Raw genomic sequence first — 18,142 nt, forward strand, 5'->3', positions numbered from 1 at the left:
GTGAGCGAGAGTGAGCAAGTGCACACAAGCAGGGGGAGAGGCAGGAAGAGGGAGAGGGAGAAGCAGGTTCCCCACTGCACAAAGAGCCCAATGTGGGGCTCCATCCCAGGATGCTATGATCATGACCTGAGCCAAAGGGACGCTTAACTGACCGAGCCACCCAAGTACCCCAGGATCGTGTTTTTATTTTTTTTAAGATTTATTTATTTATTTTAGAGAGAGAGAGTGCACATGCAAGCTACACAGGAGCCTGGCTTGGTGGAGTTGGATGTTTAACTGACTGAGCCACCCAGGTGCCCAACCATGCAACTCTGAATCTTGGGGTCATTGAGTTCAAGCCCCATGTTGGGCATAGAGCTTACTTAAAAAAATGTATATATAAAGGAAGAAATAACACCAAACTTGAAATCTTTCTAGCTAATAGGAGAAGAGAGATCACTTCCTACCTGAATTCATGAAATTATCATAATCTTGGTTCTAAAATTTGACAAAAACATTTTTAAAAAAGCAATCTGTAAATACTGATGCATTAGAGATCTACTTAGAGAAAAATCTTAATAAAAAGAAATATTTTATTACTATGAAGTAACCACTACACAACAAATGAGCTGCTATTTCACCCAACCACAAATCCTATCATTACTGTGAGAGAAAAGGTATGTTTTTAAATGATGATATAGACACACAAGATTTTACATAAATAATATAGTAATTTGTATCCTTATATTGAGATTAAAGTGAAAATAAAAATACAGAATTAAAAAAAAATTTAAAACTATAATAAATTTACATAGGGATGATTTAGGAATTCTATGTGAATGGAGGACATAAGTAACCTACTTAAAAAACCCAGTCACTTTTGGTGTAATAATCCCTATTAAAACCAGGTAGAGGTTAATGTATTTTGCATTTCACTTACTATAATTGAGCTGATAATAAAAAATATTTTGCAAAAGCCTCAGAAGGCAAATATCTTAACAGTCAGTCGATTTGGACATTCTTGTATAATAGTTTATTTCTCTCTTTAAAAATCCCTTTAGAAGCACCCAAAGAATTCTTTTTTAATTAATATCACTTTCATCAGGTCCCATTTATCAAGGCTGGGTGGGTACACATGTAATGCTAAAACTGCTGCCAGATAAGTTCTGTCTTGCCAGGAAGCTCATGAAAGGGATGGGCAGCTGGCCACCAGTGTTTGTCTCATGGTTCCTTTGTATCTGACAGAGAATGATGTTGAACTTTCTGAAATTTGTCCTGGCTGCCCAAGACTTAAATTAATGCCAGGGCTAACAAAATGTCATAACATAATATTAAAAAGACATAATAATTCCCTTCTAAGAAGATTAGGCTTTTAGAATTTTATATGCACAAAACACATTATAACGCTATAATCAGTATGAGGGAATCTTACTGAATCTCAATAGAAAATTACTATATATGGCACCTCAGTGTGTGTGTGTGTGTGTGTTACTTAGCTAGTTTTCTTGGTTGAACATAGTGTGGGATATGTGTGTGTGACTGCCTGTCAGTGCAATACGTTTGCATACATCAATAACAACAATTATTTATTACATAATAATGGACAATTATAACTGATCAGCGGCAATAATGGTATTGAAATGGCTTCTGCTTATATAGTACTTTTACTTTCAAAGATTTTTTACACCTATTAATCAATTTTTGTCTTCATAATAATCTGTGAGATAATTAGGTAAAATTGTCTTCATAAGATTGTGAATAAGTTATTCTTTCTTACTTAGAAATGTTACTTTTTCATTACACAAAAGAACCTGATTAAACTTTATTACTTAAAAAGTGTGTGTGTGTGTGTGTGTGTGTGTGTGTGTGTGTGTGTTTTCCTTTCCTGTATACAGAATCAATAAAGAGTCCTGATACCAGATTCAGGGGGTGCTTGGGTGGCTCAGTTGATTAGGCGTCCAACTCCTGGTTTTGACTCAAGACATGATCGTGAGGTTGTGGGACTGAGCCCCACATTGAGCTCTGTGCTCAGTGTAGAGTCTACTTCAGATTCTCCCTCTCTCCTTCCCTCAAATAAATAAATGGCATCGTAAAAAAAAAAAAAAAGATACCAGATTCAGGATTAAGGCATGTATATACATGTGTGTATAGAGATTTATTACATTTTAAGACTATCAGTGTACTTTAGTAAGAACATTTAAGAAGGTCCCAGTTGACCTTGTCTCCTTCCCGTGAACTTTTGCAGACACTCTCCATTCACTCTGATACAGTCTTTCAGTATTTAAGGATATTATGGATGACAGTGACTGCCATCCACCCTGTACCAACCTCCTCCAAAATATCAGAGTCCTTAGATAACATGCTCTGTATTTTTTTCAGATTCTACTCTTCATCAAAACTTCCATAGTTGCCTGATTTTACTGAGTATTCTTGTCTCAATCTAGTAAACTGAGTTATGCTACGGCACAAATTATTGTGAACTGCCTAATACATCAACTCACCTGAGAAAATTGCATCTATCAAAGAAACTAGAAAGGCAAATAGTTTCTTCCTTAAAGGGATAATTAGAGGAAGGAGAGAGTCAGTCAGTCTGGTAGGAAAGCAAAGGTCTTCCTGGTATTACTTGTTCAGTCCTACTGCTCAGTCAACTGCTTCACCATCTACCAATAACGCTGTCTGGGTACACAGAGGCTAAGAAGGCAATGAGTTCTGCCTGGATGTACTTACAGGTCACCGTGAATGAGTCCATAGATCTGTGGCATGCTCAGATGATAGATTCCTCTCAAAATCACTATGAGGAGAATCACCACAAAAGCTGGAAGGCCCCAACTCAGAAGGAAAAACAGCAGATATCGCCGCTCTGTATGTTCATCATTCATCACCAGCACATACCAGAAATTCACAGACTAAGGAAGGAAACAGAACATAAAATGAACAAGTTCTGATCTAATGGCACAGGACACAAACTCACCTGGCTTGGACAAAGAGTTATTGACTAACAAAGGGCTAGCTAGCATTACTTGATAATTATTTTTGGTTTGATTTTTTTTCATTAGTTCACATTTTCATTCCCTCATCCATCCAAGAAATTCAGGATACCTGCAAATCTTGAAACACTGAAAAATATTTATTGTACTTTTTATTTTCCTTAGTTTGCTTTGATTTATTCTCAGCTATAATCATCTGTGATTGTTCCGTGCATGTGTCTTTTTTTTTATTTTTTTATTTTTTTATTTTTATTTATTTATGATAGTCTCACAGAGAGAGAGAGAGAGAGAGGCAGAGACACAGGCAGAGGGAGAAGCAGGCTCCATGCACCGGGAGCCCGACGTGGGATTCGATCCGGGTCTCCAGGATCGTGCCCTGGGCCAAAGGCAGGCGCCAAACCGCTGCGCCACCCAGGGATCCCCATGCATGTGTCTTTGAAGAAACATACAAACCTACTTCCCATGTGAACAACTTCATAATAATGAAGTGAATATAGCCCTTTGTTCCAGACTTTTTGACAATCTTAAAAAGGATTTTATTTACATATTTTAGGAAGTTTGCAGGAACACATGGAGGGAAGGGCACAGGGAGAAGGAGATAATCTCAAGCTGACTCCCCAATGAGCAATAGAGCCCTACATCAGGCTGGATCTCACGACTCTGAGATCATGACCTGAGCCAAAATCAAGAGTCGGACACTAAGTGACTGAGTCAGCCAGGCACCCCTGACAATTTTTCTTAAGGCCTTATCGTATGACAGGGCTAGACTCTTTTCCAGGGAATGAGCATATAATTGTGAAGATAGCCCCATGTCAGTTCTCAGCAGGAGACATAGATGAGTAAACAGAAAATGACTCCACAGAGAAAAAAGTACTGCAATGAGGTAGGTTTTGCACCTGTTTTTATTTTTCAGTTTATATATATATTTTTTCATTCATTTACCTGACTTAAATTTCAGGGACCAGTCCAAGTACAGGGGATATAGCAGGGAAAGAGGGGGGGTGGAGTTTTTATTTACTTTTTTGTATGTTAGTTTCCAAACAAGTGGGAAAGAGGCCATTAAGGAAAATATCTATTTTATATTTATATCATGTTATATTGATTATTTCTTATTAAGATAAAAATATAAAAAATATAAGTATTTAGAGAGTCAAGGGACTAAGGGGACACATTAGATAAACAGGGCAGGACAATGAAATGTTCTTATTGGTCCCAAATACCACACTTAGCTCCTACACCTAAGCCAAATCTGAAGCTTCTATGTTTTGCCGCCTTCTGTTCTTTTGCCATTAGAGCACTTACGTTTAATTATCATTTAGTACAGAAACAACACTAAATGTCATATGTATTTCGCACAATGATATATCTTCACTAGATAAATCCCTTCTCAGGGTCACACAGTGGAAAAAGTGTGAGTAGAGATAAATTACATATATCTGCATACATATACATACATGTAATTATATGTACATCAGAGGGATAATCAGTATCAAGTAGCAACAATCCCATAGCTTTAGTTTCCTCAGGAATACAATGAGGTTACTATAAAGATTAAATGCAATATTATGTATAAAGTGCTGAGCACATAGTCACCTTTGGAAAAATGTTGCCACCTCCTTTAAATCTCCTATTGGGATGTTAGACAGTGTAAAAAACAAAAGATAAATAGCTTAAGACCTAAAGTAAGCTGTGATACAATGGAAACTCGTTCTGTGTGGTAAATAAGCATGCCTAATGTTCACAGGAAGGCTTTTAGGCACTGTTTATGGAGGCTTCCGAGTAAGCCTATCTGGACCATATCAGCCTTGAGGGATTAATATTTATTGGGCTAAACCAGGAAAAACTAAAAATGTTTGGTTACTTAGATATTTCTGTCTCTGAATTTTGTTTCCTGTCAGCACTCCATATCTTTATGTACATCTGTATATCTGTAATTATGAAGCATGTTTTGAGTTGTTGCTTATGTAAATTTGTTCTAACTTCTTTTTCAAATCATCCAGTCCAATAGGGTTTTCCCCCTTCTTTCCATAATTACTACAGGGACACACACCCAACTAAGTGGGATCATATCAAGTGTCTGACATTGAGATCAAACTGCCTGAATGAAAATTCAGGCAAAGGAAGCATGATTAACCCATCTCCAAAATAAAAGGATTAATTATTTATTTTATTTTATTTATTTATTTTTTGAAGGTTTCGTGTATTCATTCATGAGAGAGAGAGAGAGAGGCAGACACAGGCAGAGGGAGAAGCAGGCCCCATGCAGGAAGCCTGTAATTATTTATTTTAAATAGATGTTTGTGTGTATCCATGTAAGACGGTAACTCAGGGGTGTAGCTGGTGGAAGAATCAGAAAGGAGGGCATAGTAAATGACTGCTAAGTTGATTCATCATGATAGAGATTGGAATATTTCCAAAACGTCTGCTTTTACGAAGATGGACGTTAGAATCACCCAACCTTTCAGCAACTGGCCTTTACCAGAGAATCAGATAAGACTGAAATAAGTACAACTGTTTGTTAGATTTGTACACGCAAAGGGAAACTGGCCTTTACCAGAGAATCAGATAAGACTGAAATAAGTACAACTGTTTGTTAGATTTGCTCCAAAGGGCTCAAGGCACAGTATTGGTGAACAGTCATTTAAGCAAAACAAGTGTCTATAGTCACAAGCTTTTGTTGACTTAAAAAAAAAAATTCCTTTTCTTCCCAAAAGAATCCAACCACTGAGGTGTAGTCTAAGGACAATATTTCCCATTGTATTTTTTTTCTTTTTGCTATGGAATCAGAATACTATGTAATTAAAGAATGTTGAATTATTTTTGAAATACCATATGGCCCAAATGTAAGATTCCTTTTGACTAGCTGACTTCAAGTTTTACTTGAATTTTAAGATATTTAATGTAGTATGGTAGGTACCTTTTGGATATGTCTAGGTCATGAGTTGTCCTTCTCGGAACCCTATCTCATCCCACCCCAACATATGCAGAGTGGGTTCATGACTCTGCTCCTCATCCATAGTTGATTTGATCTGGGGTAAAAGTTTATCCCATCCTGGGCCAATCATGAATTCCTTGAAATTCTGTGAGTCTAAACTGGTCAACTGAAAAAAGAGGACATATGAACTTTAGTGGTGGGATGGGCAAAAGCACAGTGGAGAGAAAGTGTGATTTTAGAGAAGAACAGAAAAAGTTCTTATGGTTCTTGGGTTCAGTAAGTTCTCTTATATGCTTATTATTCATTTTATGATTTAAATGTTTGCTTAAATTAGCTCAATTTAGATTTTCTTTGTTGTTAAAAAAAAGAAATTGACTGAGGTATATATTATTATTCAAAAGCAGTGGAATTAAAACCCTTAGTTACTACCATTCTCTAGACAGAGAAAACAATGGAGCGCTATTTCTTTCCTTGTAATCATGGTTCCTTTTTTGTAATCTAAGAGTATTTAAAGACCATTATGTTTGCATAATAATTTTATGTTGACAGGCACATAGCATATGTGATCTGTGTGTCTTGGTGTCTGTGTGATTATCCAGTATCGGAGATAATGAAATTTTGAGAACTCAATACAAGTTAGAGGGTGTCACTCTTGACCAAACATGATTCAAGTGGACTGAGCATGGCTTACTATTCCCTGCCCATATGAATTTTTTTCCTGCTAATGACTGACTGTGAACTGAAAATGTTAATCGTTAGGTCTCTATATTTCTATCTCTAAGCTTTAAAAATTTTGTCAGAATCATCTTATGGGCCATACCAAGACATCATCACTTATGTAGTCATGTTACATTTTTAGCCAAAATATTATCCTGCGGTTGCCTGAGTGATTCAATCAGTTAAACAAGCATCTGACTCTTGATTTCAGCTTAGGTCCTGATTTCAGGGTTGTGGGATCAAGCTCTGTGTTGGCCTCTGTGCTGGGCGTGAGCCTGCTTAAGGTTTCCTCTGTCCCTCGCCACTCTACCCTTCTTTCCCTCTCTAAAAAAATAAAAAATAAAAAAAATATATATATAAATATATATATATAAAATATAGTAATAGGTATATGTTAAATAGTAATATGTGTAATATATATAATATATGTGTATAATCTCCCAACTACATTAATCCAACCTGACTTGACTATACTTCAAACACACAGCATACATGTTCCTAGCATTAATGTAATGAAGGTTGAAGGCAAGCCCTAAAAGTCAAAATTATTTTCAGCTTTAATAACCAAACTAGACACTTCAAAAGAGACAACTGAATAAATGTTTTGCCTTAAAATCAGTGATGTTACCAGTCACCTTTTAAATGTCACTTGTAAACAATGCAGCATTTGAATTACCACCTTATTTCTATTAATGCTCACCAGTGAAGGATGATGTGTTTGAATTTGTACACTTAACACAATTACTGGCATTTTGAGATTATCTAAGCGACTGTAACTTGGGAGAACTTAATTAAAAGTCCATTTTAACAAATTTATTTTATTTTTTTAAAGATTTTTAAAAATTTATTTAGTTGAGAGAGAAAGGGAGAGTGCATGCATGTGAGTACAGAGAGGGGCAGGGGCAGAGGGAGAGAAAAAAGTCTCAAGCATACTCCCTGCTGAGTGCAGAGCCCCAGACTGTGGGGCTCGATGCCAGGACCCAGAGATCATGACCTGAGCTGAAACCAAGAGTTGGACACCTAACCAACAGAGCCACCCCCTGTGTCCCCCATTTTAACAAACTTAAAGAAAACTACTTAATGATATTTGTGAAAATTTCCTGCCATAAATACAATCTATAGAAATATAGAAAAGGAGAACTTGTAGAGGTACACACACTCAAAAGATAAACTCTCAAATAATGAATACTATAAATAATGATTTAAAAAAATTGAAAAGACATGGTGATTAGTGACTTGATTTAGGTTTTGACATGGTTTTGCATGGGTAAGCTGTATGTTTTTGGCTAATATTATTTGCTTCCTCTGGGTTTCAACTTCTTCCTCTGGTAAAGGGACAGGTTAAACTATTAGTTATTAACAATTTCCTGACTCATAGTTTGTGAGGGAATCATTGTAGAAATTACAATTCCTCAAATAGAAACACTAATTGCATGGGTGCACAGCCTATGATTTTTAGAAGTAATGCAGAGTTTACTGACCGTCTGACCACACATACCTTCTCATTCAGAGATGAGGAAACAGATGCAATCAGAGAAAAGTATAGTTTTTTCATATTTTGGTTGGTTATAAAACTGGGGACTGATTACAATTTATTTCCATACAGACTCACACAAATATTGAGAATATTATTCGCATGAGAGCTTTTCTTCCTCTTTTATTTCCCCCAGCACACACTTTGTGTTACAGTGAAGATGCCTTTTTTTGATAAAAGTATGGAGATTATCTTTTTCTCTCTGTTTTTTGCTATCACTAAATGAGAATTTATAAAGGTTTCATCAGAATATAAATGCTCAAACATGACTGTGACCTGTGGTAGATTTATGTAGATCTCATAGTACTCAGTAAAATGCTTTGCATATAGTATTTATTGAGATAATGCCAAACAAATGAAGATTTATACAATTTGAGTTAACAGTTTTTGTGGAATTTAACAATTTCATAATTTGGTTCAGTTAGAGTTTACTCAGTTATATGCTATCTTGCCAGAAAAGATTTTTAGGAGGCTCAACAATTTTAATTGATTTGATTGCACTCCTAGTGAAGAGGGTCAAAGTTAATTAGTGCAAATTTTAAAATGTTAAATGCAACAGTGTATGAGAGGAAGAATGGAACCAATATTTATTTACTCATTGGGTGATAAATGTAGACCCCATAATAAACTATATTTCATTTATTTGAGACAACTGTTCTCCTAACTTTTATCACAATTTTTTTTTCTTTACACACAGGAAGAAGCTGAGGATGGAAGAAGTGTATTTCTCAAAACTAGTAATTGAAGCTGTTAGAATTTAAACTGATTCTAATTAAGATGCAAATCAACCAAAATACCCAGATACAAATTAGGACAAATACAGATAGGAATAAACTAAACGACTGTGTTTTTGTAAACATATTTACTTGCGTTATTTTTTTTTCTTTTTAAAATTTTTATTTATTTCAGGGAGCAGGGGGCTCGAGGGAAGCAGAGGGAGAAGCATGCTCCCTGCTGAGGGAGCAGGGCTCCATCCCAGGACCCTGGTGTCATGACCTGAGCCAAAGGCAGATACTTAACCGACTGAGCCACCCAGGCGTCCCTACTTACATTCTTATATATACATGTCTATTTATTTTTACAGTAACATTTTCAATGGTAACAGTGGCTACTATTTTCCAATGTCCACATAGGAAAAATGAAGACAACCTTTTAAATTAATTATTTTCTTTCTTTTTTTTTTTTTTTTTTTTTTTGACTTATTTCACTCAGCATAATACCCTCCAGTTCCATCCACGTTGAAGCAAATGGTGGGTATTTGTCGTTACTAATTGCTGAGTAATCGGAGAAGGACAAACATTATATGGTCTCATTCATTTGGGGAATATAAATAATAGTGAAAGGGAATAAAGGGGAAAGGAGAAAAAATAAGTAGGAAATATCAGGAAGGGAGACAGAACATGAGAGACTCCTAACTCTGGGAAATGAACTAGGGGTGGTGGAAGGGGAGGAGGGTGGGGCTGGGGGTGACTGTGTGGCGGGCATTGAGGGTGGCACTTGAAGGGATGAGCACTGGGTGTTATTCTGTATATTGGCAAATTGAACACCAATAAAAAATAAATTTATTATTAATAAAAAATAAATTATCATAGGTTATAATTATGCTTTCATATGTTCCATTAACACAAATTCATTTGTTTACTCATATAATATATAATAAATACTAATACAATGTATATTAGTATATTTGTAAAATATAAAAGTGAAATGCTTTTGTTTTTTGTTAATTAAAAATAGGTTGCAACCCCCCCCCCCCAAAATAGGTTGCTTGAACCCTATACATTTTTGGATACTAGTCCTTTAGAACATACATTTTTAAGCTGTGTGGGATAAGATTTGTATCTAGTCTATTATTCAATACTTGGCTATTAATTGTATCACCACGAACCTTGGACTGATTTACAGTATCAAGTTTAGTCAGAGATCATGGATGCTATTAATTCTGTCATTATTATCCATTCTTAGTCACTCATTTCAGAGAAGTCTAAGAAATGTTACCACATGTCCTTGCTCCAGTTATCCCCTCTCTTTCTTAGCAACTTTTGCATGAGATAAATTACAAGGCTTTCTGAGGACTGGATAATTCAGTATTTCCTGGGTATGTCATTTTTATCTAGGTAATTATCAGTCTGTTGTCCTTAATATCTTTGATGTCACCTTCCCCCCCTTTTCCCCCACTGCCTGCCCAATTAAATCAGTGACAAAGGAAAAACATGGCTAGTTTTAGCATTTCTCTTCTTGTTGCTAATCCCTGGCACTAAGTAGCCTTTTTACTAAGGAATAAAATGTGTATTTGCTTATTCATAGTCTGATTTTTACCAAAAAACTAAGACACAAGATGTAAATGGTCAAGTATAATTATAGAATGATTTCTAACTTTATTCTACCATTTAAAAAATATGTTCTTCAAGGAAGCTTTAGTTTCAAAATAAAATATTATACTGTTTCCCTCAGCATGCAATCAACAAACTGCAAGAGCAAGCTAAGGTTTGGATATTGTTCATAATTGAAGCAGATTGCTATATGATTTGGTGACAGGAAATGATCATAAAATTGGGCCAAATGATTACACAAAAAATTAAGTTTCTGTTTACCTACATTATATACTATACCTCAAATAATTTGCTTGTGATTTATTTCCTTCGTGGATTAACTCATGCTCTAGAAGTCCAACTCATCGTATATTTCATATAAATGTTAATAGTAAAGGCATAAATTCTAGAGATTTATTCTAAGAATATTCCATAAGTAAATAAATATTCAGGATGCAAGGATGTTCAGGGAAACATTGTTTATAACAGCAAAAATAACTGGAAGTAACTAGCATTTCATTAATAAGAGACTAGAAAAAAAATAAGAGACTAGAAAAATAAACTATGGAATAACCATATTATAGAGTGGGAAAAAAGTGTATCTGTACTTGATAAATGTATATATATAAACTTGTATGTACTGTATATAAGTAAATATATATACACACACTATACCTACACATAAGAACATACACATATGTACTTTTTATATATTTATAAACATTTGTATACTTGTGGAATATTTCTGGAAAGATACACAGGAAACCATTAGCAGTGTTTACCCTCGGGAATAGGGCTGAGGGTAAAGCAGAGAGTGGAGAGTGTGTGAAACAGGGAGAAACATGCATTTTTCATTTTATATTTCTCTTCAGTGTCTGATTATGTTTTATACCATTATATATGCTATTTCTAAAATGAAAGCAAGTCAAATAGAAGAAGGAAATGAAGATAGAACAATAAAAAACTAGGAAAATAGAGCAAACATATGACTAAATTCTTCAGTCTTTCTCAAAGTAGCAAGACCTGATGTCTTAAGGAAGTGGGAAATTATTTCAGTAATTTCACAGGATGATTTTACATGATGAGCAAACAGAAGGATAAGTCAAGTTCCATGGCCTAACAGGGAATAGAGTTGTTTGCTTAAAAAAAATAAGCAAGATAATTTGTTACTATAGTCCCATCATGCATGGTATACCTTCTCTGTCAGAAAAAGGAGGAGGCCTAAAGACACAGAGTGAAGGTCACCAGCTGCAGATCCCACAATGAGCCATGCATATACTTTAGTAAGAGGTTAGAGGTTATTTATTTAGCTTGCTGGAACTTGATGGCTAGTTGGTGTTTGCCTCACTCTAAGTCTCTCCCCGCTATTATCAAGTAAATTCCCTTTTGGGAAAAAAAAAGTGTAAATTAAATTAGAAAAGCAGAGTTTTCAATATGTTTCAAAATCTATGAAATATTAGTCACTCATATTTGCTTAACCAATAATACTGCATAAATATGATAAATATGTATGGAGTGTAGAGTCTGTGCCAGGCACAATTCCAAGCTCTTTTCATGTAAGAATTCATTTTATCTTTCCACAATCCCCAAAGACAGGTACTGTTACTACGAATTCGATTATTCAGATAAGAAAATCTAGACTTAGAAAAGTCACGTAACTTGTTTACCAATAAAATCTTCCATTAGCTAATCTGAAATACAATCCAATTTCATTATAATGTATCAAAAGTATATGACAGAAAAGTAAAAGTTTAAGATAAAGTCACTTAAGCACATTTTTTCTAAGATTGAAGATGTAATATAGATCAAAATAAACAGTAATTGTTAAGCCCAGTGATTAAAAGTTAAGGGTTAACTTTTTGTCATAAGCTACACACACACATACATATATTAAATTCTCTCCTATATTGTTAAAAATATGAAGTAGGGGAGCTCCTGAGTGGCTCAGTTGGTTGAGAATTTGCTTTTGGCTCAGGTCATGATCCTGGGGCCTTGGGATCAGGCCCCATATGGGGCTCTCTGCTCCATGGGGGGCCTGCTCCTCCCTCTCCTCTGCCCCTCCCCACCCACTGGACCTCTCTCTCACCTCTCTATCAAATAAACAAATAAAATCTTTTAAAAAATATGAAGTAGAATCACTAAAATGTTAATATTTTTTTCAAAAAATTTTCGCCCTAATTGACTAGCAGGATTGTATTAACAGGAGCCTAATCTTTTACATAATGTTTTAAAAATGGATTCTAGTTTAAAAAAAAAAGGTTTTAGTAGACTATTTTATAAATAGGAAAACACAGGTTGGTAAAGTGACAACTTCTTCCCACAAAATAACTCATTAGACGTATCCTACCTAGAATCAGAAGTTATTAAATTTTCCTCTTGTGGTACACCACAAACCATGAAAAATGTGTGGTGTACCATCTGAAATACATTAAACTTCACTGGTACTTTAAATAGTTTTCCTAACCATTAGCCATAGAGAAATCTAATTAGCTTCCTAAATGTTCATCAGCCACAATTTTATTTACTTAAGACTGGAAAAAGAGATACAGAATATACCAGTCTCTTTAAGTTGGATGAAATCTTATATGCGATCCCATCTACTGCTCTCCCAAAGCAGAAAAGCATGTTTGAAAGTTGGTCATTTCCCCCTGCTTGAATATACTTCATTGACGGGATGCTTTTTGCCTGTAGGAACAGCCTCTTCAATTTTGACAGTTTTACTGGCTATCAAAGTTCTTAATTGAATCAAAATTTGCTTCTTTAAAAAAAATTGTTTTGCTTCTCTAATTTTTTACCCATTTATTCCATTCCTTCAAATGGACCTGTAGTCTACTCTTTCCTTCCTGGAGCAGCCCTTCCAGTATTTGTAGACAGCCATCACATCACTCTAAATTCTTTCCAGGTTAGTTATTTCCAGTAACCTCAGAGTTTCTTACAGGACTGTTTCCAACTTCTCATTGGCTGTTTAATGCTCCTGGTGAAACATGATTCATAAAAGTAGTTACAGGGTCCCAAGCTTGTCCTGAACATTTGTAGATTACAGTGTAACCACGATTCCTTCACCTGCCTCCAAGCTGTTATTAATGTAACCTAGGTCTGTGTTGTTTTTGTAGTTACTGTTTTAAGCAATCTGGTCACACATTAAATTGCTAATAAGTTTGTGTTAAATTAATATTTCAAGTTGTTCATCCTAACCCCTATCCGATTATGTCTCTTTCACTCCAGTTTTCCATCTGTCACAGCACTTTCTCTATATTGATTCTATCTGCATCCCTAACCCAGGTAGCTCACTGTTTCAGCTGTCTTTTCAGCTCCATATCATCTGTATACCTGATAAGACAGTTTCCTGTGTCTTCATCCGAGTCATTAATCAAAAACTGAGTAAGTCAGGGACATGGACAAAGATCATCCACATAACCCTGGGGACCTCAGTCCAAGCGGATAAATAACAACATGCACAAAGTGCACATAAGAAGTTCAGCATTGATAAACTCTTAAAAAATTTTGCTGAGAGTCTAGCAAATATTTTGATTTCAGCAAATATTAAGTTTTATGTTATATGTTTTAGATTTAACTTTACTTTTTAATTTGGGGGGATTCTGAGAACACCATAAACTTTCCATTATTAGAGCTAAGACCCATGAAGTAACAATTCTATGCAGAAGGAATTATTATCACATGCAGATTAAGAAACAAAACCTTGGAAGAGTCAGTAACTTGATTAAGGTTACAAAGATAGTGGCAAAAGCAGAATTCAAACCCAGATTCAGAGCTCTAATTATTGCAACTACTTCTATTAACTAAGTAACTCAGTTCAGTTCTGCATACAACTATAATATCGTACCTGGGAAAATATCCCTTCCACGAGTCACTATGGTATTCTCACATGCTTTCGCTATTGCTGTACAGTGAAAACCCCACACCCTTTTATTCAACAAGAAGAAAAGAATATGCAAATGACTGAATGCATCTGTTTACATAAAATAGTTCACTAGCATACTCAAAAACACATATGAAACAACTTCTATCATGTGAAAGATTTCACAATTCTATTATGTAGAAAGCATCACCAAAGGCAGCATTTCATTTAGTTGAGCCATTTAATTGACGAGTTGGATCCAACTTTCATATTTGCTTCTTTATCAAGTAAATCAGCATAGGACAATAAAGAGAATTTGGGATTTTAGTCAGAAAAGGAAGAGTTCAAGTCTCTTCCCAACATTTACTAGTTTCTCAGAAGAGTATACTAGAACTCTTCAGCTCTCACCCTGTACTTTCTCTCTTCCAAAGCAGTGGATTTATTTTTCAACTGTAAGTCAACAATTTTCTAAAGTATTTATATAGCCTGGGCCTCCATTCTGAGACTTAGTCCTGTGTATCCCACTTCTCTCACAATTCTCACTGGAGGAACTTCACACTCTGTATGTCCTAAAATTCTTATCCTCCTTCCTGCAATTTTCAGGTGTCATTATTTCAGTTCAAAGCACCACCATCCTTTCAGCCACTCACACCAGAAACCTGGGGAACATTTTTGGTTCAACCATCTGTATTCTTCTTAACCAATCTCTACATTCTATTGTTATACTTAGAGAAAATAAAGAAATCTCAAAAGCTATCTTATTCCCTTTGCTGCTTCGGCCACTCCCAGCTTGGCCACAACACCACCTTGTTCTTTTGCATGGAAACAGCTTAGTTCCCATACCAACTCTTCTGTCACCAATTCACTACAAACAGGGAGATATTTCCAAAATACAAATATTATCATGTGATTTAATTCTATTACCTCCCCTAGAAAAAAGTTCATATTCCTTACTGGGCTTGTGGGTCCACATCAGAGGCCTCATCACCTACCACTCCCTTATTTCTGCCCCTACTATGTTTCTTCTCATTTCCCCAAATGAGATTTTTTTTTCTTTAAGATTATTTATTTTATTAATAAATTATTAACTAATTATTTTATTTATTTGAGAGAGTGAGAGAGGGCACAAGAGTGAGCAAGCACGAGCAGAGGGAGAAGGAGAAGTAGACTTCCTGCTGAGCAAGAAGCCGGATGCAGGGCTTGATCCCAGGGCCCTGAGATCATGACGTGAGCCAAAGGCAGATGCCTAACCAACTGAGCCACTCAGGCATTTCTAATGTTGTTTGGCTTATAAAGTTTTCTTTCCCCTGATCTCAAGGGAATGTGGTAATGGATATATGGAATCATTTCCATTTCAGCATAAAGTATAGCAGGTAGGAAGACTCTCCATGCAGAGTCACTGGAAAGTAGAAGGAGTGGGGAGGAGGAAATGAAATACCAACCTGAATGAGCATCCAGCTAAACTGGCAAAGATACAGATAATGTGTGACAGCAGCCACGGCCGAACAGCTCTCATCTGTGAGCTGGGGACTTGCATATGCGGACACCAGAAATGCAACCTGTAAGAAACAAATACCTGTATTTTAAAATCATGTTAAAATTAATCAAGAATATTAAGAAAACAAGCTGTTTTCTTATCAGAACCTAGGATTCAATGACTCAAAGGGAAAATAGTTGATCTGTTGCTCAAATTGCGATGGTGAGCAGTCATTCAAAAAATGGCAATGCATAGATTCTTATCTTTATTCTCTTTATTCCACTTATTTGAATATAGTTGACGTAATGTTATTTTAGTTTCAAGTGTACAACTTGGTGATTTGATGAATTTATACCTGCTGTGTTCACCACAAGTGTAGCTACTGTCATCTGTAGATACTCAATAAATACTTGTTGAGTAAATGAATAAATAAATGAGGTGAAACACTCTTGGGGGTTCTACCATTTTGTATTTTTTATATGTGCTTACTGTGTTAAGTTTTGTTATGACAAATAGAGATGGGAAGGGACAATTTGAAGCAATTAGTATACCATAACTTCTTAAGGAATAAACTCCCTTTTTAGGGCCAAGCCTTTTTGATTTTATATTTTACATTTTAATAAGCTATTACTATGCCTGGAATATACAAATGTTCCATAAATAATTGTTTAAAGAAAGAATGATCGATTCCAAAAAGACAGACTGGTGTTACAAGAAGAAAACTAGCTGACTTAGGCTTCAAAACCTCACTTCTGAGAAGGAAACACAAATACTTTTAAGTCTGTTTGAATTTTTTAAAAAATAAATAATGTGCTCAAAACCAAATTAGAACAATAGAACTAAGTGCTGTTTCTATTTTCAAATGAAGTATGCCTCCCCAATTCCTTTGTTCCAAAGGTTGTGTCATTAAATCTCCTTGAAAATATCTACCCAATGGTGGCCCTATGGTAGTAGAATCACTGTGGTGAATTTGTCAGGATCTGGGTTGAGGCCTTACATGCTCCCAACGTCTCCACTTTGCAGGGCAAGACTCACTGTCACCAGACTACTTAGTCAATTAAAGAAGAAACCAAAATGCTAATTAAAAAATTTACAATGATATATATCTCATGCCATGCTGAAGTGACTTTTCCCTCTTGGAAATTATTTGAGTGCTTACTGTACCAGGTATAAAAGAAAAAAAAAACAACAACCCTTCCCCCCCCCTTTTTTTTAAGCTGTAGACACTAAACTCAGTTTACCCTTATGGGACTAATTTCTTCATCAGTAGTAGGAAGAAGATGAAAAAGATATATTCTAACACCCCTTATCACCCCAGGATTCCAGGATTATTTTTTATTTTTATTTTAAAAAATTATTTATTCATGAGAGACACAGAGAGGCAGAGACATAGGCAGAAGAAAAGGCAGGCACCTCACAGGGATCCCAATATGAGACTCTATCCCCCGACCGGGGATCATGTCCTGAGCTGAAGGCAGACGTTGAAACGCTGAGCCACCCAGGCGTCCCCCAGGATTATTTTTTAAATGAGAAGCATTCTTGACTCAACTTATTGTTTATTTAGCCCTGGATTTGGAGCATTTTAACACAACAGTATTTTTTTTCTTTTTAAAAAGAGCAGATGGTAGAAATTTATGTCTCACTATTTCCTAATAGTCTGGTACAAATGAGTTCCCTGAAAAAATAAAGTCAACAAATTTGCCTTTCTAGGACATATCATAAGCAGCTTTTCAGTTACTAAAGCTTATTTTGAAAACATGAGTAGATTTTCCTAGATTTTATCTGCTAACTTCTGAATTGTAATATATTATAGATCATAATTTTACTCTTCCTAAATTCCACAAATATTCACTGAGCACTTTCACTAAAACACTAATATTGAATACTAAGCACCAAAATTGCCTTAAAAGCTGTTGGATGCACAAACTGAGAGATTCAGCCAAAAAAAAATTTAAAAAAACTTTTTATATCCTTTCTTTCTTCAAAGTGGGGTCTATTTCTCTAAAGATTTTATATGTGTACCTAAAATAAATTTGAGCCTAATTCATATTCTATAATATGGGTTGTATCTAAGTTTATTTGGTGGTTTTGTTCTAATCAACCTGAACAGTTTGCTATGTAAAACAATGGTGTAATCCAAACCGTAATTGAATATACTTAGTTTTAACCATTCTATGAAACTATTTATAAACGGCATCCTAATTTGAATAATTGTTATTACCTTAAGAAATTCTTTTCTTTGAAAGAAATTAGTACAGGTTATTGTTTAAACTGCATTTACTCTCAGAATAGTTTTGATACCCCAAACTCTCTTCTTAATGTATACTTCTTCACATTTCATT

General features: G+C 35.3%; 1 protein-coding gene across 1 annotated transcript in view; it reads right to left on the bottom strand.

The window, feature by feature from the left end:
* Window positions 1-18,142, bottom strand: part of ADGRV1 (adhesion G protein-coupled receptor V1) — a 520,471-nt gene that overhangs the window by 169,715 nt on the left and 332,614 nt on the right. The window contains exons 84-85 of the mRNA XM_072791879.1: window positions 15,766-15,882; window positions 2,707-2,885 (exon numbers count right to left, since the gene is read on the bottom strand). Coding sequence (XP_072647980.1) covers window positions 2,707-2,885; window positions 15,766-15,882 — 296 coding nt within the window. The remainder of the gene's footprint in view (window positions 1-2,706; window positions 2,886-15,765; window positions 15,883-18,142) is intronic.

This window comes from Canis lupus, chromosome 2 (assembly GCF_048164855.1).
Source record: "Canis lupus baileyi chromosome 2, mCanLup2.hap1, whole genome shotgun sequence".
In the NCBI taxonomy this organism is placed as follows: domain Eukaryota; kingdom Metazoa; phylum Chordata; class Mammalia; order Carnivora; family Canidae; genus Canis; species Canis lupus.